We start from the raw sequence: 26533 nt of genomic DNA on the forward strand, positions 1-26533 counted from the left end.
CCCTCAGCAACACGTAAATAATACGGCCTTAAGTTATAAATGGAACTTTATCTGCAGGGAGGGAAGGTGTTCGCGAATATGGGAGAACATATTTGACATATTTCCTCATTTTGCAGCCACTCTTCGTCCATATTTCTGGACACAACTGGATATCAATCTTCAAGGAAAAACCCACGTTCGTTTTTCGGATACCCAAAGTATTCCCACACTGCAGATTTTAACTTTTTTTTCGAAGAATTCGCAGCCTCAGTCTCAGACATTTTCTCCAGTGCACATGTATGGGTGGAGTAGTCAAGTGGAAATAAGTTGCATATGCGCATTTGAGATCTGCTTTAATTTTTTTTCCAAAACCGTGGATAAGGAAATGTTCACGATATGATAATCGTACAAGTCAATATCGCGATAAACCGCCATACCGGTATACCGTTACAACCCTAACAACGACTGTACAATAAACTGACAATTCTTCAAATAAACGTTCACAAAGACAAGACTCTACACCAAATACTCACGGCTAAGATATGGCAAGGTATAGCAACATAGACAGATTCGACAACATTCCACATAAATAGGCAATGAACCGACACAAGACAGCAAACACAAGGGGATTAAATACCAAGTAACTAACGAGGGGAACAGGTGACGCTAACAAGGCAATCATGACTAAACAAGGATAACAAGGGGGCGGGTTGCAAGAGAGACAACACAAGCACATGGCCCAAACAACAGACCATGCTCTTGTACATAAAACATGGGTCTGTCATGATCCTGCCACAATACAAGAAGAATACAAGGACATGATGGCAGAATCATGACAATTGGTAGATTAATGGACTCATTTATAGAGGCATTTGCTTGCTTTGTAATAGAACACTTATGAAGTCGCTTGTAGTTTTTTTGTTACTGAATGTAGTTTTGAACAAATTGGTCAATGATTCAATAACTCACCTAGAAAGGCATTTACTTGTTTATTTCTTAAATGAATTCATGTTTTTTAACCCATCTACTGAGTCAGTGATTCAATGAATCACTGAAAAAGATAGTACTTTTTCACCACTTACTGGCTTAACAATGCAACCTTAAGAGTCACTGAAACACCCTGCCACTAAATATAAGCTAACACTGACAAGCAAATTGATAAAAACAGTGGAAAGTCCCAGTGCTGTTAGACTGTATATTAGCACTCCTGAACCAACATTGTGGATCAAAACACGTCACTTTGAATAAAAGCATCAGCTAAATTAGCAAATTTCTTAGCCGATGATATTGAGTAATTTTTCTCTTTATAATACCATTTTGATTTAGATGAAGTTTGTAATATCTTACTTTGAAAGCTATGATCTCTCTGGAGAGTGTGGTCTGGAAGGGTGATAAGTGATCCTATTAATCAGCTCTAATGATTATTTAATAGAGTTGTCAGAGGTTTAAACTGTTGGCCGATAGAGTTGGTTCATATTAAATGACTCTGCCCAACCCTTAGCCCTTGTCGTTCTAATGTGTGTGTATATTTAGTTATTATTTTACCAAGCAATTATTTTTGCCATTTTTAAAGATGTTTAATAAGATGTAAATGGTCTAAAATGAGTCTTTAAACGCATTTAAATTGGTTACTAAAATGATCTTCTGTCTTGAAACTGTTTGTCAGATATTATCCTTTTCTAAAATCTTGATAATAAAGGAATATAACGCTCTGCAAACCCTTAAAATAATGTGTTGATTGGACTCTGAATGCTAGAGCTGTATTCGGGATCACAGTCGCAGAATTTAAAACTTACATGCGATAATATTTTGCCATTTCTTGTTAATGACTTTTTCTTTTCCTCATTTCTTTTCTTCTTATTAAATCATTCTGATTGATAGTGATTTACTGTAATCTGTTCACCTAAGCAGTTGCTCCACTGTTGCATTATTCTAGTGTTGCAGAATTCTAGTCAGAATTCACAATATGAAATATACAGGTCATATTGTGACCTGATAGGTACTTCCCCCCCGAACTTTCTCCTTTTGTTAAATTCAAAATGTTTCATCCTTTGTTTTATATTTTCAGTGGTAAAGAAATACAATTTACTAATCTAATCTAATAAGAATGTGATGTTTTCTCTCTCATTGTTTTCATTCATTATTCACAGGGCCAAAGGTTCATATAACTGAAAAACACACATACACTCACTCAACCATATCCTACTGAATAGCACAGCATATAGAAAATACCTCAGCCTGACCAATGATAATCCACAGCCACGTTTAAAAGACCTAAAGAGAGAGAAAAAAGGAACATTTCAAATGAGCTTCAATACTCTGTCAGCAAACCCACCATGAGATATTGGAAAATCACAGGTGTTTCTCAGTGGCATTTTCATTACATCCAGTCTGGGGAGCTGCTTTTGTGTGCTTTTGTTTCTGAAGCCAAAGCGGATTTGTGTTTAAATCTGTCAGTCTGTGAGGATAAGATGTTATTTCTTTACAGAGAGTGAGAGATGGTGAAAATAGCACATGCAATCTGGAGCTGTTAAGCCCAGGCAGAAAGGATTCTAGATATAGATATGATGTAGATATAGTGGTAGGCGAAGGATATATTTGAATCTCTACCTTGGTCTCACTATAGTTTCGATCTGGTTAGTAGGTCAGTGTTAGTATTTATAGTACTCACAGGTACTTAACTCTCCTCATGAGCTGAGAAACTTCACCCATATGTGATCCTTGGGACGAGTTTAAAATGCATTGTGATTAGTAGAGAATATTGAAGGAGTGTTCTTAATTTTATATTATCTTTTTGAAAATAAGTTCTACATGTACATCTTAGAGCTATGAATTACTTTATTATGGTGTACTATGGTCCTTTTGGTGGCTTTTTTCTTGTTGCTTGAGATTTGAGACAATGTGTGATTGGTCTTTATCAGTTAAGGAGATGCAAAGGTTGGCATGACTTTGCCTCACAAAAGTGTGATCTCCAGGTCCAAGGGCAATTCTTTTTCCCCCTCTCTCTTTCTTTTTTCCTCAGTCAAGGATTTGAACAAATGTAAAACTGGGACGGGCCTCTATAAATACAAAACAGCCCTGTTGAAAGGGGGAGATGGATGAAAGCGAGAAAGAGGACAAAAGTACTTGGGGTTTGGCCCTGCAACCTCACCTTGGCCTAGTTTACATAGTTTATTTACAGACTTGGCATCAATCGAATTTCCCTCAAAACTGAATCCGAACTGGCCTCTAGAGCAGATGAACCACAGGCCTCAGAAATTCTGACTTATCTGGTCCAATTTGCAGATTGAGTTGACCATTAACCACCCAAATAGAACTGATGAGTTCACAAAGTCTGCAAACTCAAATCCAGCAGATAGATCTTTGTATCTGAGTATGTGAGTTCAACCTAGGTTCAACTAGAATGAAATATTGCATATTTAGCAGGGGCAGGGCTGTTAGACATTAATGTAATTGTAATCTGCTTTATTCACTGTGGGTCTGAAAAACTGGCTGTGTGACAAAAAACATTGTCAGTAGCTCTTCAGTGTGACTGTGGAGAAATCTTTCTCTCTCTGCAGGCTAGTTCTGTGTTAAAAGTACATTTGTCAGGAATCAATTTAAACAGCAACTGGATGGTAATTTTCATCATTCTTCCATATTCTTTTTAATTATTCTACTTGTGTTGTTATTAGGGGCCAAGCACTGAAAGTGCGTAGGCACCTATTGTAACCGTTGGTGTTCTTATTTTTCTTCCGTTTCTTCTTCTTCCACTTCCGCCATGGGAGTCTTTGGCAGCCCATAGAAACGCTTGCGGGAAAGTTATGAAATTGATACAATGGTACAATGATAGAGGACAGTCTGAACTTTTGACTAACATTTGAACCATAAGAGTTAGAAACAAAAATCTTGTTTCCTCTGATTCCTTACACCCTATGACGTCATTTTCTGTCATGGAAAGAGTCTGAGAAGTTTTGGATAAAAAAAATATTTACATGCTTATAACTTTGGATTTGGTTGACTTATTTCCACGAGAATATATTAGACTTATTTTCATCTCCTTACATTCCTGAATCCTTGCCGAGTCCAATGATACCAAACATGCTAGGTTTCGTCTTATAATTAGCGCAACTTTGTAAATTAGCGCTTTAAAAAACTTTTGTAAATATTTTTGAAACCGTTAGTCCGTTCCAGACAAAACCACTGTAGGAAATTCGGAAACATAGGTTGCTGGCCACATCCTAATGCCCAAATGTCAAAAATTTTATAGTAAGTGGCAAAAAAAAATTCAATCAAAGTCACCCATCCTTTTTTATGCTCTCATACATGTAAATGTCTATAACTCTAAAACAAAATTAGATTTTTTCACCAAATTTGACACACACATGTATGGGCTCACTCTGAGAACATGTATGGGCTCACCTGGTGGCACTATAGTAGAACAAAACAAGGACATTGCCATTAATTACAATATAATATCATGATATTAAATGCTACACTTTACGAATGCATTGGTGTACGAAACTTGGTATCTGTCTTGATAATCTATTAAATTGGATATATCATATTTCAGCCATTTTGCCTAAAATCATCTTTAAATGTCTTTAATTTCTCATTGTTGCAGTTGGTCTGACAAAGTTGGTTCTTTGAGCTTGGCCCCGATAATTGCTGCTTGCTTGGCCCCGATAATTGCTGCTTGCAGCTACATTTTTTTAATTGTTTCTCATTTTACACACAGCTGTGTGATGGATATTTACAGCATTTTGGGGGTTATGATTAGTACTGTAGTGAATTGACCCAAAATCATTCTATGGGAATGTCCAATATCAAACATTTGGGACTCTCTGATCTTTCGTTCAGTAGCGTCAATTCAGTAAAAGCTAAGGTATGACGAACTTTGATGACAACATCAAATCTTACTCCTTTGAGGTGATGGAAAGCGTGTGTGGTGCGTCCATAGATGAATCACATATACTGTAGCTTTGATATAACCCAGAAAAATTAGGCAGTTATAGACCACTGTTATAAGAAATACTTTTCAAGTACTTCACACAACCTTTTCCATCACTCGAATTTAATTTTTTTTTTTATTATTTAATGACCAAAAACTATTTTTGTTCATCCTTCAAAGATTGTCCACGTTTGTAAAACTGAAAGCTTCATGATGTAGGAAAACTGACACTCAGTGAATACAAAAAACATTTATTTTAAAATTTAAAAAGACATAAAATTCCCTCTAAAACCAGTAGATGGCAGAAGATACTACTATTTTACTACTATGACTCATAACTTATTTATTTATAACTTATAAATAATTTTTTGTCTATTTCTGTCACTTTTTGAATTTGTACTGTGGTGTGAAATATACAGTATATTTGTAGGAAAGGTCACAAAGTCTTCAAATTGCCAATGAAAAAAAGACTTCAAATTGCGAATGAAATTACGCAGACAAAAATTAAAGAGCTCTTCCTTAATAATCATTAAAGCTGTCAGTCAGTTGAGTGCAAACTCACTGAGTGCGAAAACTTACATTTAATCAATGAATCTGACTAAACTTCACAATTAATTTTTTTTTTTTTTACATCGTGTCTCTGCTTTGTTTGTTATAATGAGAGGATTTTTGCACATAGTAAAATTAGTAAACTTGCGCTTACACTCATTCAGCGTTTTGAGCGATACTGAGTGGATTCGCACTACCGGTAACTTTAACACCTCTGATTGGTCATTATTTTCAAAAGAAATGTCTGTAATTGGCTACAATACTCAACGCTGCAAAATCACATTGTAAATAGACACATTTGCAGTGCCATTGAATTTGTGTGACATGAACAAAAAGATTGCTTTAATTTACTTGGTTTTCTCTTTTATTAAACAATTACAAAATGTATGTTACACATACTAATAAAACCGTTAATATTACTTTGCAATGACCTGACAAGGCAGTCAAGTTATGGCAGCCACCATATACTGCCATTCCCAATTGATGCCTCTGCTTTTGTTATATAACAGTATGTGACTTTCCAGTGAGTAATCTAGATGCTTCCTAATTACAGTACTGCTATAATATCAGTGATCAAGCTTCATTACCATGGAAAGATCCACATTGTGAAATTTAGTCTTAGATGTAATTCCACCATGATTAGACTTCACATCACAGATGTCAAGGGTTTCTCTCAGGTTACAGCTTGACAGCAAACATTAAGAATTCATAAACTGACATCCTTGGCTGCATCCATCTCTCTCCTCCAGAATGACCTTTACTCACCACAAACAACCTCACCTCAACAGGTCAACGGGACATTATAACCCACCACAAGCTAAAGCCCAAAGGTATTTGATTCACACCAATGCTAAGCCAGAATCAAAGCCAGCTCTAATCAGATTTAAAGGAAAAATTGAGAAGTGGTTTTAAAGTCAAACACATGGCTTTTGCTTTCCTTTACTGTACCCTTACATGGACATTATTTGTATGGACAATGGGCATTACTTCGACACAGTCACCTCTGACCGATAACTTCTCCGTTGTAACATTGAAACTTACATTTTCTGTAAAGCTCTTTTGTAATGATATGTATTGAGAAAAGCGCTATTCAGATAAACTTGAATTGAATTGATTTTTTAAGATCACTAAACCCGTCAACTGAATGTGGTTTAATAGACTTGTAGACAAAAGAAAAGGTCTCATTTGCAGTTAAATAAAGCTCTTCTCAGTCCAGTGATTCTCATTCAGGACTCCAAGTGTTCTTGGACTGTAGAATCATACAATCTGTTGTTCGTTTGTTAATATTAGAATCACTTGAAATAAATGGGGTCAAATGGGTCAATTTTGTCTATGGAGGTTTGAGAGACCTCTCAAGGACAATGTCATCCAGTAATCACAGTTATAATAGTATTTATTGCGTAAGTATGTTTATAAAACATTAATAATATTATTATATTAATTCCTGTACGGACCCCATTAAATTAGTTTTTTTTTTCTCCATACACTGTTTGGTAACCCATATTCTTCAAAATATCTTCTTTTGTGTTTTCTGGCCCTTAAACTACTTCTTCATTTGAACATTATAATGTTCTAATTGTCATCACACAAGACAGAGTCCAAATATTTTACCCCTTAAACATGGCTTCATGTTTAAATGTAATGCTTAGCTCTGGTGTAGGGTATCACTTCATTCAGTCCCAGGTTTGAATCTAACCGCTGTCAACTGCCAACTGAAATCTTCTGCAGACCATCTTGGGTTAGTCTTACACTGGACATAATGGAAACTCCTATTCGCTGCTTTCTAATGCATGAGTGTGAGTTTCAGCTTTTAAGACATTTCTGACCTAAACTGTCTCAGCAAACACCTGAGCACAGCTGCAAAGTGTAAAGTGAGCCGTTCTGCTGAGGTGATGTCTGAGATTGTGTGTCTGAGTTTTAACTGCACTGAGTTCAGATTCACATGCTGGTGATCCCTGTTTGAAATAATTACCTTTAAAAGGTGATTTGGCAGGGCATATATTAAAGATTACAGTATACTTAAGATTAAGTTTGCTAAAGTTTGATACCAGGGTACATTGAAAGGTTGTTCGGGGAAGGTTGATGCCAAAATTTGATGTGCTACAGTTTTTTATGTGAGCATATTGAACATCTTTCAGATGTGTTATATATTAAAACATTGACTAAAGGCCATATGCCTTAAACTGTGTAATTCAAGGGCACTTGAGGTAAAATGACCTTTTGATTTTCTACCCCTATCCTCCATACAAAATATCAATGAAACCCCACAGGGATGTGCCCGAAGCCTAAATCCAAATTCGGAAAGGCACGGAAAATGAGTAACGCATTCTACTACGGAGCCCCTAAAGGGACATGGTTAGGCTTGCTGCTATTTTTTTAAATCTTACAGATTTAGTTGCTAATGAAAATCCAGCCCGTTCTCATCCTTTGGCCTCATACATGTGACGCTTTGGACATTTCGTTGAAATCTTACGCACATGGCATCCTTTAGCATCAATATGAGACGCAGAACCCAAGGCGTCATACAGGTGACGCTCGTCTAAATCCAATGCACATGGCATCCTTTAGCGTGAATATGAGACGCAGATCCCAAGGCGTCATAACCGTACCCTACCCCAGACCTAAACCTACCCATAACAGTGCGTGTTATAATGACGCTAAAGGATGCCATGTGCGTAAGATTTCAACGAAATGTCCAAAGCGTCACATGTATGAGGCCAAAGGATGAGAATGCGTTGTGAAAATCCCTGAAATTATCACATGTTTTGACGTATTGTTGTGTTGGGAATGTTATGTTCCCTTTCGTTGTCACTCCGAGTTACGTCGGATGACGACGAATGGGGTTTCGCTTAGAAAGCCTATCAACTTCGAGTATTACAAAACGAGCCAATGGCAAAGAAATGCCATGGGTCTGCGGAATTTGCATGGCGTAACTCCGCCCCACCTCGTGGGTATAAAAGGAGGAAGCCGGCAGCAAGCAGATATGTTTTCGCTTCGGAGCCAAGTGTATTCTTCTCTCCACAAGCCATCTCTGAATTGTCAGCTTTACAAACGAGTACCTCGAGTGTTGGTGTGACGGCGATCTACGGCGAGAGCGTGCTTCCTGCTGATCTGTTGCAGTGGTCTGCCAGTCGGTGCGTTTCTCCCCGGGTGCTTCAACACTTGAGTTTTCTCTCACTAAAAGAGCTTACACGTGGCACGTCTTTTTAAAGATGTCTCGCCCGTGTACTTCTGGTTGCGGCAGATTGGTATCGGACTCTGATGGGCACGAGCGTTGCATAGTATGTTTGGGCATTGATCATGCTAGAGCAGCGCTCGTGGATGACTCATGTTCTCTCTGTGGGAACATGACCATCGCGTCATTACGGTCGAGACTCCGTGAACTCGCAAGAGTGAGAGTCCCCTCATCCACCCCCCGTCCTGCGGCTGGTGGCCAGGGTGATCTGAGGGTTACGGTCTGGAACAAGGCGCCGACTATGTGTCCGCGACCCCAGCCCCCCTCTTCAATGACGGTGCCCGCTAGTGAACTGCTGATTCCCGCGGGTCTACCCTCTGGTGGCCCGCGGGCTTCAGTTGAAGCTACAGAGGAAGATGCCATGTCTGTTGCAGCATCACTAGGCGGGTTTGACTCTTCTGGAAGTGAGGGCTCGTCACAGCTGCCACCTTCCGGTGTGCATACGGCTGTGCTCGAGTCTGATCCGGAGATGACGGCCATGCTTTCCCGGGCAGCCGCGAGCATCGGACTTGAGTGGAGGCCTCCACCCTGTCCTGAGCGCTCGCGGCTGGACGATTGGTTTTTGGGTAAGGCCGCCGACCCTCGTCCTCGGCAAACCCCAATACCTTTCTTCCCGGATGTGCATGATGAGATCTCGAAGTCCTGGAAGACCCCCCTGTCTTCTCGGGACCGCTCGCTGGTCTCATCCGCCTTTCCTCCCCTCGATGAGGCAGCTGCCCGTGGGTACACTGGGCTTCCCCCGGTTGAACGCTCTGTTGACATGCAACTATGTCCGCAGAGTGCTTCTTCTCGGGGCGAGCCTAAGCACCCATCCAAAGCCTGTAGATTTTCGTCGACCCTGGTGGCGAAGTCTTACAGAGCGGCGGGACAGGCGGCTGCTTCACTGCATGCTATGGCCACTCTGCAGGTCTACCAGGCCCAGATGCTCAGAGACATGCACGAGGGTAGGACAAACCCAGGGCTCTTTGATGAGCTGCGCGCCGCGACCGACCTTGCTCTCCGGGCGACGAAGGTTACCGCGCGCTCCCTGGGTTTGGTGATGTCCACAGCTGTGGTCCAGAAGCGACATCTGTGGCTGAACCTGGCTGACATGCGGGACGCTGAGCGGACCCGTCTGCTTAACGCCCCCTTGTCCCAGGCCGGCCTCTTCGGCGGTGCAGTTGAAGACTTTGCCCAACAGTTTTCAACTGCCCAGAAACAGACCGAGGCCATCAAACACATTCTGCCCCGCCGGCCCGCTGCTGCCTCCACCTTGCCGGCCGGGCAGACGCCTCGACCTGTTTCCCGCCGAGGGCGCCCTCCTGCGGCTCCCGCCCCTCCCGCCCGGACCACGCAGCAGCCTCCACCCAGGGCCGGTCGCGGAGGAAGCCGTAAGAAGGCGCCACAGCCCTCTCCTGCCCCGCCCCCCGCTAAACGCCGGGCCAAGCGGCGCTCCTGAGACGGGCTGCTCAGGGATGATGATTGTTTCTCAGGAGGTGGTAGCAGGACCACTCCTTCCCCCGGTGGAGGGCCGGGGGAGAATCTTTTGTTCTCCACTCCCCGCTGCTCACCCACGGGTGGGCAGCACCCTAATGTGGTTAAAGACAGAAACAATCCCCTCTTCCCTGAGCTCACAGAGTTCTCGGGCGACACAGAGCGCCGCCCACAAGCCGTGCTCTCCTCGCCCCCCTCTGTCCCAGAGGCGGTTGACACGGCGTGCCGTCCACGGACCGCTTCGCCCTTGTCCCCCTCTGTCGCCAGACCCCTGGCAGAGCAGGCCCCCGCGGGACGACCAGCCTGGTCCTCCCCTGGCCCCCTCTGCCAGGGTGCGGTTGCTAACTGTGCCCCCTCTCCGGGCCGCTATGCCGTCCACATCTGGGCCAGTTACTCCGCCTCGCTGCCCCTCCGGGGGGACGCCTGTGGCCCGCATGATCCCGTTGGTTTAGTTCCTGGGAGCCTGGCTAGAGCTTCCCCGTCTGTCCCACTGGATCGCGCGTACCGTCAGGCTCGGCTATGCGATTCAGTTCGCACGGTCTCCTCCCCGCTTCAGGGGAGTCCGCTCCACTTTGGTCGGTGGCAATGCCCCTATCATGAGAGCAGAGATTGCCACCCTGCTGGCGAAGGGTGCAATCGAGACTGTCCCTCCAGCCGAGATGAGGTCCGGCTTCTACAGCCCCTACTTCATTGTCCCCAAGAAAACCGGTGGGTTACGGCCAATCCTGGACTTGCGCGTGCTGAACCGCTCCCTTCATCGGATGCCGTTCAAGATGCTCACCGCCAAACGCGTTTTCGAATGCATACGGCCCCAGGATTGGTTTGCAGCGATCGACCTGAAGGACGCCTACTTTCATGTCTCCATTCTTCCTCGACACAGACCGTTCCTCCGGTTTGCTTTCGAGGGGCAGGCATACCAGTACGCGGTTCTCCCTTTCGGGCTAGCCCTGTCTCCTCGCATCTTCACGAAGGTCGTCGAGGCGGCCCTTGTTCCCCTTCGAGAGCAAGGGGTTCGCATCCTGAGTTATATCGACGACTGGCTGATCCTAGCTCACTCTCGAGATCAGGTTTGCGAACACAGGGACCTAGTGCTCCGGCACCTAGCCCGTCTGGGCCTTCGGGTCAACTGGGAGAAGAGCAAACTTTGCCCCGTGCAGAGGATCTCTTTTCTCGGTATGGACATCGACTCGGTCGCCATGTCCGCGCAGCTTACGAGCGAGCGCGCGCAGTCACTGCTGACTTGCCTAAGACAATTCGAGGGCAAGAGTGCGGTTCCACTGAAACTTTTTCAGAGGCTCCTGGGGCATATGGCATCTGCAGCCGCGGTCACGCCGCTCGGATTGCTTCATATGAGACCGCTTCAGCTTTGGCTTCGCGACCGAGTCCCGAGGTGGGCATGGCAACACGGCACGTTCCGAGTACCAGTTACTCCGACCTGCCGTCAGTTCTTCACCCCGTGGTCGAACCTCGATTTTCTCAGGGCCGGTGTCCCCCTGGCTCGAGCTTCCCGGCATGTTGTTGTCTCAACAGATGCCTCCACCACGGGCTGGGGCGCCATGTGCAATGGACATGCTGCTGCGGGCTCCTGGACAGGACCCCAGCGGCTGTGGCATGTCAATTGCCTCGAGTTGTTGGCAGTACGCCTTGCCCTGCACCGCTTCCGGGCGTTGCTCAGGGGTCAACACGTACTAGTCCGCTCAGACAATACCGCCACTGTAGCGTACATCAACCATCAAGGTGGTCTACGCTCCCGCCGTATGTCACAACTCGCTCGCCACCTCCTCCTATGGAGTCAGAAGCATCTGAGGTCGCTTCGAGCCATCTTCATTCCCGGAGCGCTGAACTGTGCAGCCGACGAGCTCTCACGGCTTCAGCCCCTCCCTGGAGAATGGCGACTCCATCCCCAGTCGGTTCAGCTGATTTGGGACCAGTTCGGGGACGCGCAGATAGATCTGTTTGCCTCTCACGACTCGACCCACTGCGCCCAGTTCTATTCCCTGACCGAGGGCACGCTCGGCACGGATGCTCTGGCGCACAGCTGGCCGCAGGGCCGCAAGTATGCGTTTCCCCCAGTGAGCCTTCTTGCGCACACTTTGCGCAAGGTCAGGGAGGACGAGGAGCAGGTCATTCTGGTTGCCCCTTACTGGCCCAACCGGACCTGGTTCCCCGAACTAGTACTCCTCGCGACAGCACCTCCTTGGCCGATCCCTCTGAGGAAGAACCTTCTTTCTCAGGGACGGGGCACCCTATGGCACCCTCGTCCCGATCTTTGGAACCTCCACGTGTGGCTCCTGGATGGGACGAGGCAGGTTTGAGTACCCTACCACCAGCGGTGGTGGCTACCATCACTTCCGCTAGAGCGTCGTCCACGAGACACGTCTATGCGTTGAAGTGGAACCTCTTCGTCAACTGGTGCTCTTCTCACCGAGAAGACCCCCGGAGATGCTCGATCAGTGTTTTGCTTTCCTTCCTTCAACAGGGGCTGGAGCGAAGGCTGTCTCCCTCCACCCTGAAGGTCTATGTTGCCGCCATTGCCGCACATCATGACCTCATCGAAGGTAAGTCGGTAGGGAAGCACGACCTGATCATCAGGTTCCTGAGAGGAGCGAGGAGACTAAATCCTCCTCGTCCTCCTCTCGTTCCCTCTTGGGACCTCTCAGTGGTTCTAACTGCCCTGAAGAGTGCTCCCTTTGAGCCCCTGCAATCAGTTGAGCTTAAGTTCCTGTCGATGAAGACAGCGCTTCTGGTTGCACTGGCCTCCATCAAGAGGGTTGGGGACCTGCACGCATTCTCCGTTGACGAAGCGTGCCTGGAATTTGGGCCGGCTTACTCTCACGTGATCCTGAGACCCCGGCCTGGATATGTGCCCAAGGTTCCTACCACTCCCTTCCGGGACCAGGTGGTGAACCTGCAAGCGCTGCCCTCGGAGGAGGCAGACCCAGCCTTGGCACTGCTCTGTCCAGTACGCGCTCTCCGCGCCTATGTAGACAGAACGCAGTGTTTCAGGACCTCAGACCAGCTCTTTGTCTGTTATGGTGGGAAGCTGAAGGGAAAGGCTCTCTCCAAGCAAAGGTTGTCTCACTGGATAGTGGACACCATTGCCTTGGCTTACCAGCAGCAAGGTCGACCGTGCCCCCTTGGTGTGACTGCCCACTCCACCCGGAGTGTGGCGTCCTCTTGGGCTCTAGCGCATGGCGCCTCGCTAACAGACATCTGCAGAGCTGCAGGCTGGGCGACACCTAACACATTCGCCAGATTCTATAATCTCCGAGTGGAGCCTGTGTCCTCTCGTGTACTCGCTTCAACCAGCTAGTACCGGACCCGCTCAGGTGTCTTCGCTTGCTCGCCATTCCACTCCACGGACTGGATACGTGCGATATTTTTCTCAGGTGAGCTTCTCCGAAAGCCCTGAGCTCCTCCAGCACTCCTGACGTCGGCGCCAGTGTCTATTGCCTGTGCGTCGGCTAGGTGCCTCCCGTGTGCATGGTCCCTCCTCTGAGCGACCCCCACATGTGTATTTCCACTGTAAGCCTCTCTGAGCGTGTGTCTTTCCCTTGGCAAGCCACCTTGCCACCCCTGGGGTTGAAATATTCCACCTGCGGCTGGACACCCCAGTGTTTCCCATATGCTTCCTTCGGGTCATATGTGTATTCTCTAAGTCCCCCCCCTCCGGGCTGGCATTAATTGCATACTTCCCCTAGCTTGGGATATGCTTCCCAGTGTACCTTGGTATTCCTGTGTTATATGGAGTCCTTTGTCCAGGCTGACAGGGATCTCGATTTACGCAGGGCACTGGAAGACAGCTGAGAAGGTGGCGTGATTAGACTGGTAACCCCATTCGTCGTCATCCGACGTAACTCGGAGTGACAACGAAAGGGAACGTCTACGGTTACGTATGTAACCCTCGTTCCCTGAGTAGGGAACGGAGACGTTACGTCTGCCTGCCACTTTCCGCTGTACCGCGGGGATCGCCTGAGCTCAGTCTTGGCTCCTCAGCGAAGAAACATATCTGCTTGCTGCCGGCTTCCTCCTTTTATACCCACGAGGTGGGGCGGAGTTACGCCATGCAAATTCCGCAGACCCATGGCATTTCTTTGCCATTGGCTCGTTTTGTAATACTCGAAGTTGATAGGCTTTCTAAGCGAAACCCCATTCGTCGTCATCCGACGTAACGTCTCCGTTCCCTACTCAGGGAACGAGGGTTACATACGTAACCGTAGACGTTATTTATATACTATTGTATCATACTATATATATATATATATATATATATATATATATTGAATATCCGTTTTCATTTTAATTTTAGTTTAAATTTTAGTAATATAGTAAGTGATTCGTTTAGTTAACAATAGCAGCACTGGTTCAGGGTGCCAAATATCAACACAAAATAGTTTCCTTGTATTTGAAATCTTACATTGTTTCTTTGAAATCCATTTCCTGTCTTTTGTCATTGTGATGAAGTCTTCAAGTCTCATGTGCATCAGTTATAAGTGTCTGTTTGTTTCTCTGTGTATTTGTCTCTGTTTAATGTCTTTTTGCATGGGTGTATTTTTTGTCATTAAATGTTGCTCTGTTTCTGCAGGTGGAGAGCGGAATTGTGGAGTACATGAGCTTATCTGCATCAGAAAAGGTAAGCGGCCAGTTTAAACATAAAACGGCTGCCACCTGTCCCCTATACCGCTACTTTAAATCCAGACATGGCACATTTACGCTGGTCTGGAGTGATGTCTACCTGTCTTCTTCTCAATGTGTGTGTGATGTCACACTATGTAAATGCGTCTTTATTTGATCTTTAGTGCCCTTTCCTTGTTGTATCTGTTGTTATATTGTCAAACCTAACTTCGTTCATCATTCTCTAAGAAAGATTGTAGTGGTTTGATCTTTATTTGTAAAAAAGGAAGAAAGGTGTGAACTCAGTTTGAAGTGTAGGCTATATGAAATCAAATAAAGACAATATGTTCTGATATGTTGTGCACTAGAGAGAAACTAGATTTACTGAAGGATTTCAGTGGATGAGACATCAAACTTTTTCTTCTTTTTTTTGGATGGTCCTGTTGTTCTTGAGGTCCTCAGGGGTTTGTCCAGCTGTCTTGTTTGTTATCGGCTGGCTGGTGTGTTTAGTGAGAGCTCATTCTCTGCAGATTTAACGTCATTAGTGAGGATCTGCGGTCCCAGAGTAATAAAGTCTGATGTTCCAGGTGGACCGGATGAGCGCTGGGTCCCTGTAGAGCTGTTCCTGAGGCTGAAACAATCAGCACTGCCAACCTACTGATGACCCTATTTAGATATGACTCTTCTGGGGGCTTAATATGCATCACTCTGAGGCATTGTCCATGCTCTACCTTCTGGTGCTGCTCGCGTGGTGGTCAAAAATGGCACAATTATTATTATTTTTATTTCAGTGAAATGAAATGAATGTTCTATTTTTTTAGTTCAATAATGTTTATTTAATATCTTGTATTTTTAGGAGATTTTATGGTACTAAATTATATTTATTTGTGATCCAGACTTAAGTTTGGTCTCTTTTTAAAGAAGACAGTTGGCAGATTATTGCTGAATTGAAAAAACTTAGTAAAAAAAAGTTATAGAAGTTTAAGTTTATTATTATGAAAAATGCACAAAAATGCTATTTTAAAATTGTATATGAAATATGCTGTATATTTTCTAAAACTGAGAAAATCAATCTAATCAAGTTGTGTTCCAAATTAGAGGTTGGCATCTCAAAAAATTAGCTTTCAGTAAGATTTATTTTGGGCGTAGTACCACTAGATGAAATTCTGTGAACAGTACAAGTGTGAATTTTTTTTTGTTCAGGACCATTTAACCGACGAATCGTGTCCATGATGTGTGTGTAGTGTGTTAGTTTGCACACTAACAGTAGACAGATGTTTCCTGAGGAGTCAAACTCATAGGTATTTGTTGACAGGACATTATTTCTAGGGCTAATGTCAATTTCCTGTGAGTTTCTGGGAGTAACTAACTAAATTTGGGATGCTACAAGAAGCTACAAATTTCAGCGATAAGAGAGTAGTTTGGATGTTTTAGTTTTTTCCGGTAACATGCTTTTTTTCCAGCAAGAAACAGCTTAGCATAACAAAATGCTATACTGCATTGTTTTCCACAGCTTTAAAACCTAGTTGACTTCAATGATAATCAAAAATGTCCTCCATCTCTGATATGAAGCATTAGGAAGTCTGATTCATTTTAGTGACTCAGTTCATTTAAATGAACTGGTTCAATAAACAATTCACCAGTTAATTTGTCCCCATCTGGTATGTTTTGTAGTGATGCAATATTTTTACAAGTTTTTAAAAAGGATATTAAATCACTTCAAACTATTTTTATATAATTAATGTAGAGGAGTTAGCTGCAGTTTATTAGTAACTTAACGTAGACTGTAATTTAACAACTTTAAATTCAATCCTGTATAATGACTGATGATATTTTAATGTGCTTCAGAAGAAGAGCTGTTTATGAGGCTTATAAGGTGCTGCTTTCTCCCTCTTATCAAGTATGACTAGACTTGTGTGTTTGCAGCATCATTTAGCAGATGTGTGTTTGTGTGTTCAGAAGACATTGCTGTATATCTCTGAGTGTGTGCACACAGCGCTGGTGTTAGTGTGTGTGAGAGTGTGTTATGACTGAGGGCGTGTGCGTGGGCCTCTGAGAGCAAGGTCTTTTGTTATGTGGGAGTTTACAACAGCGTGCAATGTTGTTTTTTTTGTGAGTGTTTTTGTGTCTGTAGTATTTTGTAATTCAGCGGTGGCTAAGCATCCTGACATGCTTTTACCTGTTTCTATGACAACAGAACCAGCCAACAGTATCAGAGAAGCAGAAGGCAATTTCTAGCAGTATTAGCATGATAATAATTTACCATAAAAAGATTATTTGAATCAGTGCTCAGACAAACTATCTCAGAGACTCTGTATTAAAGAAGAAACTAGTAAGTAGAACATATTTATATGAGGTGGATTTATTTTTGGTAGATGTGGTCTCTGTGTATATTTGAAGGGTTAGGTTTAGTGTGTATATTTGAAGGGTTAGGTTTAGTGTGTATATTTGAAGGGTTAGATTTAGTGTAGTTTCAGGTTCTCTCCTCCTTCGGTTTGAAAGGCTCAGCAGTGTCTTTACTCCAGATGCACCTGCTCTGTCCAGCTGTGCGTTTCTCTGGCTTCCTCTCACTGGCCCAGATTCTGTCAGGCTCAGGTGATTCTGTCTGATGACCTGGATTTAAATCAGAGATGCATTTCTGCATCGTGCAGCAGGTGTGCAGGTTCTCACCATCGACTCGAGGGCTCTTTCTTTCTTTCTTTCTTTCTTTCTCTCTTTTTCTTTCATCTGTCTGTCTGTTTTTCTGCCTGTCTTTCTTTCTGTCATCTGTCTGACGTCTGTCTTTATCTCTGTCTGTCGTTTGTTTGTCTGTCTGTCTTTCTGTTTGTCTATAAGTCTTTTTTCTGTCTCTCAGTCGCCTGTCTGTCTGTTGTCTGTTTCTTTCTTTCTTTCTGTCATCTGTCTGGCTGCTGAAAATTCAGCTTTGCAATCACATCAATAAATTGCATTTTAAAATATTTTAAAATTGAAAAAAAATATATAATAATTAGTGCTGTCAAACGATTAAAATATTTAATCGCGATTAATCGCATTAATGTCATAGTTAACTCGCGATTAATCGCATTTAATCGCACATTTTTATCTATTCTAAATGTCTCTTGATTTCTTTTTGTCCCATTATTTTTTCTCATTTTAATGCTCTTATCAACATGGAAAAGTGGATCGGCTTGCTTTGTGCAAATGTTTTTTATTGAAAACAACATTGGCATATATTGTGTTCAATTTCACACTAAAACATTCTTACTTGGAGCAAATAATCTCTCACACAATGTAACACTGTCCATCAATAAAAGGGTGAAAGAAATACTGACGAGGTCCTGATATTGACGAGGGGGCGGAGAATTCGCATCAGCTGTGTGTGTGTGTGTGTGTGTGTGTGTGTGTGTGTGTGTGTGTGTGTGTGTGTGTGTGTGTGTGTGTGTGTGTGTGTGTGTGTGTGTGTGTGTGTGTGTGTGTGTGTGTGTGTGTGTGTGTGTGTTTGGCCATCATCAAGTGGTATTTCAGACTGGACGTGCTGCGATGATGATAGCTCAGTTCACAACGACAAAACACACAGATCACTTTGGTCTCGTCAATGGAACCATTTGGCAACTTTTTAAAAGTAAACGTTCCATTCAGAATCTTATTGGCATCCATTTCGGTGTCTCGCGCTCGTCATCCACTCAAAACTGGACGTTTTGAACGTTCCTATAACATTCAGAAATAACGTTTTTATAACTTAATGGGAACGTTATGAAAACGTTCTTATAACCTAAAATTGTTAGCTGGGGAAGAGGAGAGATTCGCGATTGCACTGAACACGTTTTAAGTGCAGGCACATATTGTCCTAGCGAGCCCAGAGAAAATTCTAACAAGAGCAGCGTGTATCTGAGAGCGCGCGACTCGAGCAGAGAGATTCGTGCTCGGCACATTATATTCCACGCGCGAGCAGAGAGATTCGCGCTCGCGCATCCGGCTCGCAAGCCCAAACAAGTGTGTGCGGCGTGCCTGTTGTTTTGTTTCCGGTCTAGCTAGATCCGCTTGCGCTTTCAAAACGTCCATGCCGTGTCCTATTGCAAAAGCATGTGAAAAAAAACTACAAAGTTTGCTAGGCCAAAAAGACCGTTAATCGCGCGATAAAAAAATTAACGCCGTTAAAATGGGTTTGCGTTAACGCCGTTAATAACGCGTTTAACTGACAGCCCTAATAATAATATTTCACATAACTGTTTTTACTGTATTTTTAATCAAATAAATGCAACCTTGGTAAGCATAAGAGACTTTGAATAGTGACCTTTGAACTGTAGTGTGCTGTATATTATTTGCATTTATTTACTATTTATTCAAACTTTTGATTCAGACATATTGAAAACAATAAAGTCTCCAGGTCTTTTGTGTCAGGTTTTTTTTTTTTTTTTTTTGGGGTGAACTACTCCTTTAAAACGTTGCGGGTTTGGAAAGTCAAACCGAAAACTGTCAGTTTATCTTGTCATCTCCCCTTTAATAGTGTGCGGAGACTGACAGTAAAAACTCTGAATACAGTGGATTATTTTGTCCTGGTATTGATACCTGTCACTCAGGCCTCGTTGACTAAATTGGCATCTGACTGCAAGACTTTCAGGAGGTCTTGTGACTGATGGAATTTTTTGCCTCCCTCTGTAAGGTGGCTAAATGCACCTCACTGCGAGTTATATTTCAACAGAACATGACAGGACACAAACCAGAAATAATTGTAAAATATAGCTGCAAGCAGCCATTACCGGGGCCAAGCGCAAGAAGCGGCAACAGATGCCATCATGAGTGGGAGTGGCAGACCAACTGCAGTAAGGAGCAAATAAAGACATTTTAAGAGAATTTGGCAAAATGGCTGAAAAATCATATATACAGTAACTTTTAAGATGATTTAATGGTTTATCACTTTCGACAAATAGGTGGCGCAGTTATGAAATCGATGTGATGTGGTCAGAGTGATGTGACAATGACACATACAAAGTTTGGTGTCAAAATGTGAAGGAATTGCAGAGATAAAGACTTAATAGTCATTTTGGCAGCATACCTCAACTTTGCTGATGCGGTATACGAAAACGGTTTCGTCTATCGTCACGAAATCCATAACTTTTAGTCGGCATGGTCTGGAGATGATATGATCCAAATATGTCAAACTTGGTATCTATGTTCTCGGCATGACCCAAGGAATCTATTAAGACCAATGTCATTACAATAGGCATATTTTTTCAAAACTTATTAGCATTTTTGGAAATATAATTTTAACTTTTGACCAACAGGTGGTGCTGTCTCGACATTTTTTGAGTACCTTCAGAGGATAGTGCTGGTGGCAAATTCTGAGTTTCATAATGTTACAGCAATGCATTTGTTAAGTATAGCATTTTACATCACAAAACTGAATTGAAGTCAATGGGAATTTCATGTTTTGTTCTATTATAGCGCCACCAAGAGGCAAAATCTCACAATTTTTTTCCTGTGTCCTCGGAATGAGCCCATACATGTGTGTGCCAAATTTGGTGAAAATATCTCAATTCGCTTCGGAGTTAAAGACATTTATATGATAAAACATGTCAGAAATGACTGACACGTGACTTTGATTGAATTTTACTACCCCTTACTATCAATATTTTGGCATTTGGGCATATGAGTGTAGTTAACCAGCTATGATTGCAAACTTCTGACGGTGGTTTCGTCTCGATCGGACTAACGGTTTCGAAGATATCGGCAAATGTTTTTTAAGCGCTAAATCACAACGCTACACAAACCGTAAGGCAAAACCTAGCATGTTTGGTATCTGTGGACTCGGCAAGGATTCAGGAACCTAACGAGATGACTCCCGTGAAAATAAGGCAACCACACCCAGAGTTATAAGTATTTGATAAATAAAATTTACCACTAGGTTGCGCTGTTTCAAAACTTCTCAGGCTCCTTCAGGGCATCGTACTGATGCAACAATTTCGTAACAACTAACAACAACAACATAACAATAACAACAATTCGTTCATGCGTTCAGAAAATACAGCATTTTAGCACATAATTCAAAATGGCCGACAGCCAAAATGGCCGATCTGGGAAAATTGGATATCAGTCGACTCGTCGTGTTGCCCTGAATCTAACGAGACCGCTTTTATGATTTTTGGACAAACCGTTCAGAAGTTATAAGCAAAAATAGCCATTTTCTGTTTCTCCGGACCAGTAGGTGGCGCTGCCCCGAAACACAGCATGTTGCCTCAGGTCATGCTTGTGATGACATGGACCAGGTTTGGTCTTAATACGCTAAAGCGTTGCGAAGATACAGCCTTACGACTGTTTTTGCAAGCGCTACGTAAAATTTGTTCGAGCGTTTATCAAAAACGATTTGACGAATCAATTTGATTTTAATCAATTTTTGTCAGCACTGCCTGAAGATGTTTTGGTTCAATTTTCGTGCAAGTAGAGTTCGAAAAAGTAGCTTTTTGAGACAATTCAAGATGGCGGCCATATTTTTATGACGGAAAATGACCTCATGGGGTGAATTTTGTTGATTGGTCTTACGGTTCAGAAGTTATTAGCAAAATAAAAGTGAAACTTTGGACAGGTGGTGGCGCTGGAGGGAATGACTTATAAACACCAAAATTGGTGTATTTAATGTTGGGACTGTCCTCTATCAGGATGTCAAACCGGAACAACTTTCCCGGAAACGGTTCTATGGGCTGCCATGGAAGAATAATAATAATAAAGAGCGGAATAATAATAATAAGAAGAACACCAACGATTACAATAGGTGCCTCCGCACCTTCGGTGCTTGGCCCCTAATGACTGAACGGAAGGGGGAAACATCAATGGGGAGAAGAAGCAAATGGGTTATCAGGGAAATGTTTTCATTGCATTGATCAGGAAACACACAGGCTGTAAATCAATTAGCATCACTAAAAATAGCAGATGGTGGGAGAGCTGTTTTATAAGTGCTTGTTTGACCAGAATCACCTCATACTCTCAAACACTGTATTACCTCTCAATGCCTGAATTCATAACAAAACATCAAAAACCTTTGTTGCAGTTATTTTTAGCCTATGTTTTAGAACATCTTGTAATTATTTATTTGTTGCATACTGTATTCAAGTTGTATATCTGTGAGTTATCTACGAGTGCTGTATAAAAATGTCTCATGTTGTTAGTGCTTTCTTATGCTATTGATGTCTTACTGCAGTTTGTAATCGTTTAGAAGCAATGGGGACGTTAATGTCTCTGTTGTCAGGAAGCACTGTGGCAAATATCAAGGAAATTAGATTTCAAATTTCCATCAGCCCACTACATTACCGTCATATGCACATCAAATGTGTTGTGTGCATGACTAGGCTAAACAAACAACAGAGACCAGATTCACTATACCTAACAGGTATTCTTTTCAAAGTTTGAGAGTTTTTTTTTTCAAGAAATTAGCTAATTACGGTAGTTCATTAATAATTCATTGTTCAGTCTAACTCTTCACAGTGTACTTCATGAAAAAAGAGTGTTGTAATTTGCATTCGGCCATTGATCTGTTGATCCTGTGTTGTGACGTCCTCCTGCGTGCTAAAAACAGCAGCAGCTATAGCTGGTGTCAGTGCTAGATCATGCAGTTAGCAGTTAACTGGCTAAACGGGATCAGTGACAGCAGGAGCTCTGTTGCCATGGTTAAGTGCTGCTGTTATGTAACAAAGATCATTACATTGCTTTTATTTATTTTTTTTCCACACTCTGGAATGGAACATAATGGATTCTCTCCATTCTGCATTAACAGTGTCGTTAATGACTTTTGACCTCATCTTATCCTGATTGGACCTCGGACGCATTTACAAATTTAAATCTTATCATCAATAAATCTGTAGTATAATTTATTAGTCATTTTTCATTAGTAGTGTTACAGTTGTCCCTGACGTTACAGCCATAATAAGATTTTCTATGGTATATTTGTAGCTCATGGTAACATTTTTATTATCTTTTAACCAGCAGCCCAGAGATAAAACAGATTTTATTTTGAATTGGAAAGTGATACAAGATCACTCAGTGTTGTGATTGACCAGTCAGAACCACATATTCTAGATAGCTGTAATAAAGTGATTTAATAGATTAAAACACAAATTAAAGTGGTTCAAAATGGAAGGATTTCTCCTTTTAATATTTCACTCTGTTCCTGTCAGACAGCAGCACTAAAACTGCCATCCTGAGGGACAGAGATGGGACAGAATCACATAGCATAATTTGTGTGAATAATTCACACCTACTCTTGCAGAATGTGTGTGTGTGTGTGTGTGTGTGTGTGTGTGTGTGTGTGTGTGTGTGTGTGTGTGTGTGTGTGTGTGTGTGTGTGTGTGTGTGTGTGTGTGTGTGTGTGTGTGTGTGTGTGTGTGTGTGTGTGTGTGTGTGTGTGTGGAGCTTTAGAGTCAAATCCACTCACACAAAGCTGTGATACAGTTCAGTGCAGAAATCATCGCTGGTAAGTTTATTTCTTCTCGAAGTGAGTAATTAGCCGTCTGGAATCGGGTCATTTCCCTCTGTCATCCTGGAATATGTGGCCACACAGAGCAGTTACATTATATATATTTTTGTGGTTGGTGTTTTTAATTAATAAAGGAAGGTGGTTAGGTCAAACCCTTTTCACTCATTGTGAACATTTCTAATTGGTCTGTTTCTGCATTGCTGGTCTCTTTCTCTGAGTAATGGCTGGACTAATGTCTTTCTATTATATGATTGATTTAACGGTTGATTCATCCTAGATCAGGCAGAAACCTGCTTCAAAAGTACTGAATAATATTTATAAAAGTTCTCACTGTCACGGTAAACCTGGATTTTAAATTTGGTTTTCCAGGCCTGGAAAAGTCAAGGAAAGAAAAATTTTAATAGAAGCCAAATTTGAATTGCATTATAATTTAAATGCTGATCCTGTTACCCCAACCAACTGGAAAGGTCATGGAAATTCTTTCTATATTGTATCTTTCTATCATCTCTCTCTCTCTCTCTCTCTCTCTCTCTCTCTCTCTCTCTCTCTCTCTCTCTCTCTCTCTCTCTCTCTCTCTCTCTCTCTCTCTCTCTCTCTCTCTCTCTCTCTCATTTTCAATGTCCCTTATTGTAGTAGTAAATTAATTTCTCTTTCTCTCTACAGTGTCTCCTGAGGCTTTGGGGTTCTTGTCTGGCATTGGCGTGTTCATCTTTCTTGTGATTGTACTCTTTCTTTACCTCAATAACAAACTGTCCCTTGAGAGTGCCAACCAACTGCCCAGCCTTGACCAGTACAGGAAGAGCACAGAAGCAGCAGGTTTGGGCTTGTTTTTGTGTGTGTGTGTGTGTGTGTGTGTGTGTGTGTGTGTGTGTGTGTGTGTGTGTGTGTGTGTGTGTGTGTGTGTGTGTGTGTGTGTGTGTGTGTGTGTGTGTGTGTGTGTGTGTGTGTGTGTGTGTGTGTGTCATACAGAGAACCCTGGATTTGAACGCTTAAGCCATGCTTATAATTTATAATAAATAATGAAATGTATACACTACCATTCAAAATGTTTTGGTCAGGAAGATTTCTATTTCAAATAAATGCTGTTCTTTTGAACTTTCTTTTCACCAAAGAATACTGAAAAAAAGTATCACGGTTTACACAAAAATATGAAGCTGCACAAGTGTTTTCAACATTGATAATAATAAGAAATGTTTCTTGAGCAGCAAATCAGCATATTAGAATGATTTCTGAAGGATCATGTGACACTGAAGAATGGAGTAATGATGCTGAAAATTCAGCTTTGCCATAACATACATTTTGAATATGTTAAAATACAAGAATATTATTTTTAATAATATTTTACAATATTACTGTCTTTACTGTATTTTTCTGACAAGCCCCAAACTTTTGAACTGTAGTATATATTGAAATAGACCTTGGAAAAAGTGTGAACTTTAGGGGAACTTACTTCATACTTCTATTTAAAAAAAGATTGTTTGGTTTGGTGTTTTGAATCTAATGCAATGACAGAAGTGTCCAAAATACTTTTAAGGCCGACTATATAGGAAGTTTTTGTTTTGTAACTACAGATATTAGTAGTTCAAAAGGGAATATTTTTTTTTTTCTCCGGGGTGAACTGGTTTAGTTAAAACGAAGAGTAACAGAAATGCCGGATGTACAGCACAGTATGGATCATCACCATAGCTGTAAGTGCTTGAGTGTGTGTTGAACTCTTCACACTGGTATTTTTGTCACAGTAGCGGTCGTTAATTAAAAAAAATGTTTTTTAATCCTTTAGATTAAAATAACTTCATAACCAGTGTTGGGGAAAGTTACTTTTAAAAGTAATGCATTACAATATTGAGTTACTCCCCAAAAAATAACTAATTACATTACTTAGTTACTTTTTATGGAAAGTGATGCGTTGCGTTACTTTTGCGTTACTTTTCAGTTACTTTTTCTTACCTGGCTATGGCTTGATATCTTTCAGGCCATCTCTTTCTCTCTTTTTTTCGTTTTCTTTTTTCTTTTTACTTTTTCTGAAGTTCTTGTACTATTGTTTAACACAGTAATGCAATCAACAACAGCCTATAACCTACACCTTCATTTTCTTTTAAAAACACTGTTATTTTTGTACTTGTGGGTAGACTATGGACTGCATAAAGTAAATTCACTCTCCATTGTGATAATAAAAGAGTGTAATATAGGATAGATAATTGGCATTATGAAATGTTATATTAGACAAAAGACATACCTTAAACATTTAAAATGTTTAATAACTTAGAGAACAATAGGATGATATTAGAGAACAAACAACATCCCCAATTAAACATAGAATCAGTCAGCTATAAAATGTGAAAGATTTCACATGGCATAAATAAATGTACAAGTTTATTCCAATAGATCAAAACTCTTGAGTTTACTATTACTCAAATATTAATGTGTAAATTTATAAAGTAATGCGTTACTTTACTCGTTACTCCAGAAAAGTAATATTATTACGTAGCCTAATGCACGTTATTTATAACGCGTTACCCCCAACACTGTTCATTACATTCTGTAACTACTGAGACCAAATTGTGAAGTTTTTGAAGCTGAGAGATCCAGGATAACATGAGTCCAAATTCCCAAACACTGCGTGACAATCTCCAGAGAGGTAATTATCTACTAAACTCCAGATTAGAGTCTGTGAGAATTACTAACAGAGCTTAATTAGCAACACTTAGGCCTTGAAGTTGTTTGTTTGACACGATTTGGTGTTTTGCAATTCTGGGATAGGCTGTAAACTCCTTCCTGTTTGTCTGTCAGACACGGTGACGTGCGGAACTGGTTAAGCTTGTGATCTTCAGCGCAGGACATCGATCGGAGAGGACAGATGCCACTGGCCAATTATTAGATCAATCGTATATGTGTGTGTGTGTGTGTGTGTGTGTGTGTGTGAAAATCAAGGGGATCATGTAACAGCCCTGAGAGAAAATCTGGGCAGAAATCCAAACACACTCAGGATCAAATGTCCACATTGTCAGTATACATGCACACACACATACACACACACACACACACATCCACACACTAAAACTGGCGTGAATAAACTCAATGAACCTTACACATTTGTACATACAACTACCTTTTGTTTAAAACATGAAGCACTCAATCACACCTACGCACTTATACAGTTGACAGGGGCACTTAATGCCCACACACACATCCTACAGACAGGTTCTGGATCCATGGCATCATTGTGCTGCCCACACACAGGGCTTTACATAACTCTGCTCAGCAACAGAATCAGTGGCATGATCAGAATGTCATTTAATGGATATGT

The 26533-nt window shown here is 42.0% G+C and overlaps 1 protein-coding gene across 2 annotated transcripts in view; it reads left to right on the forward strand.

Annotated features, from left to right (window-relative positions):
- Window positions 1-26533, forward strand: part of syt14a (synaptotagmin XIVa) — a 69739-nt gene that overhangs the window by 6597 nt on the left and 36609 nt on the right. For both annotated transcript variants that reach the window (XM_077236683.1, XM_077236684.1), the window contains exons 2-3: window positions 14752-14799; window positions 23890-24042. In XM_077236683.1, the coding sequence (XP_077092798.1) occupies window positions 14752-14799; window positions 23890-24042 (201 nt within the window). The remainder of the gene's footprint in view (window positions 1-14751; window positions 14800-23889; window positions 24043-26533) is intronic.

This window comes from Siphateles boraxobius, unplaced genomic scaffold, assembly GCF_051911475.1.
Source record: "Siphateles boraxobius isolate OS27281-9 unplaced genomic scaffold, OSU_SipBor_1 20, whole genome shotgun sequence".
In the NCBI taxonomy this organism is placed as follows: domain Eukaryota; kingdom Metazoa; phylum Chordata; class Actinopteri; order Cypriniformes; family Leuciscidae; genus Siphateles; species Siphateles boraxobius.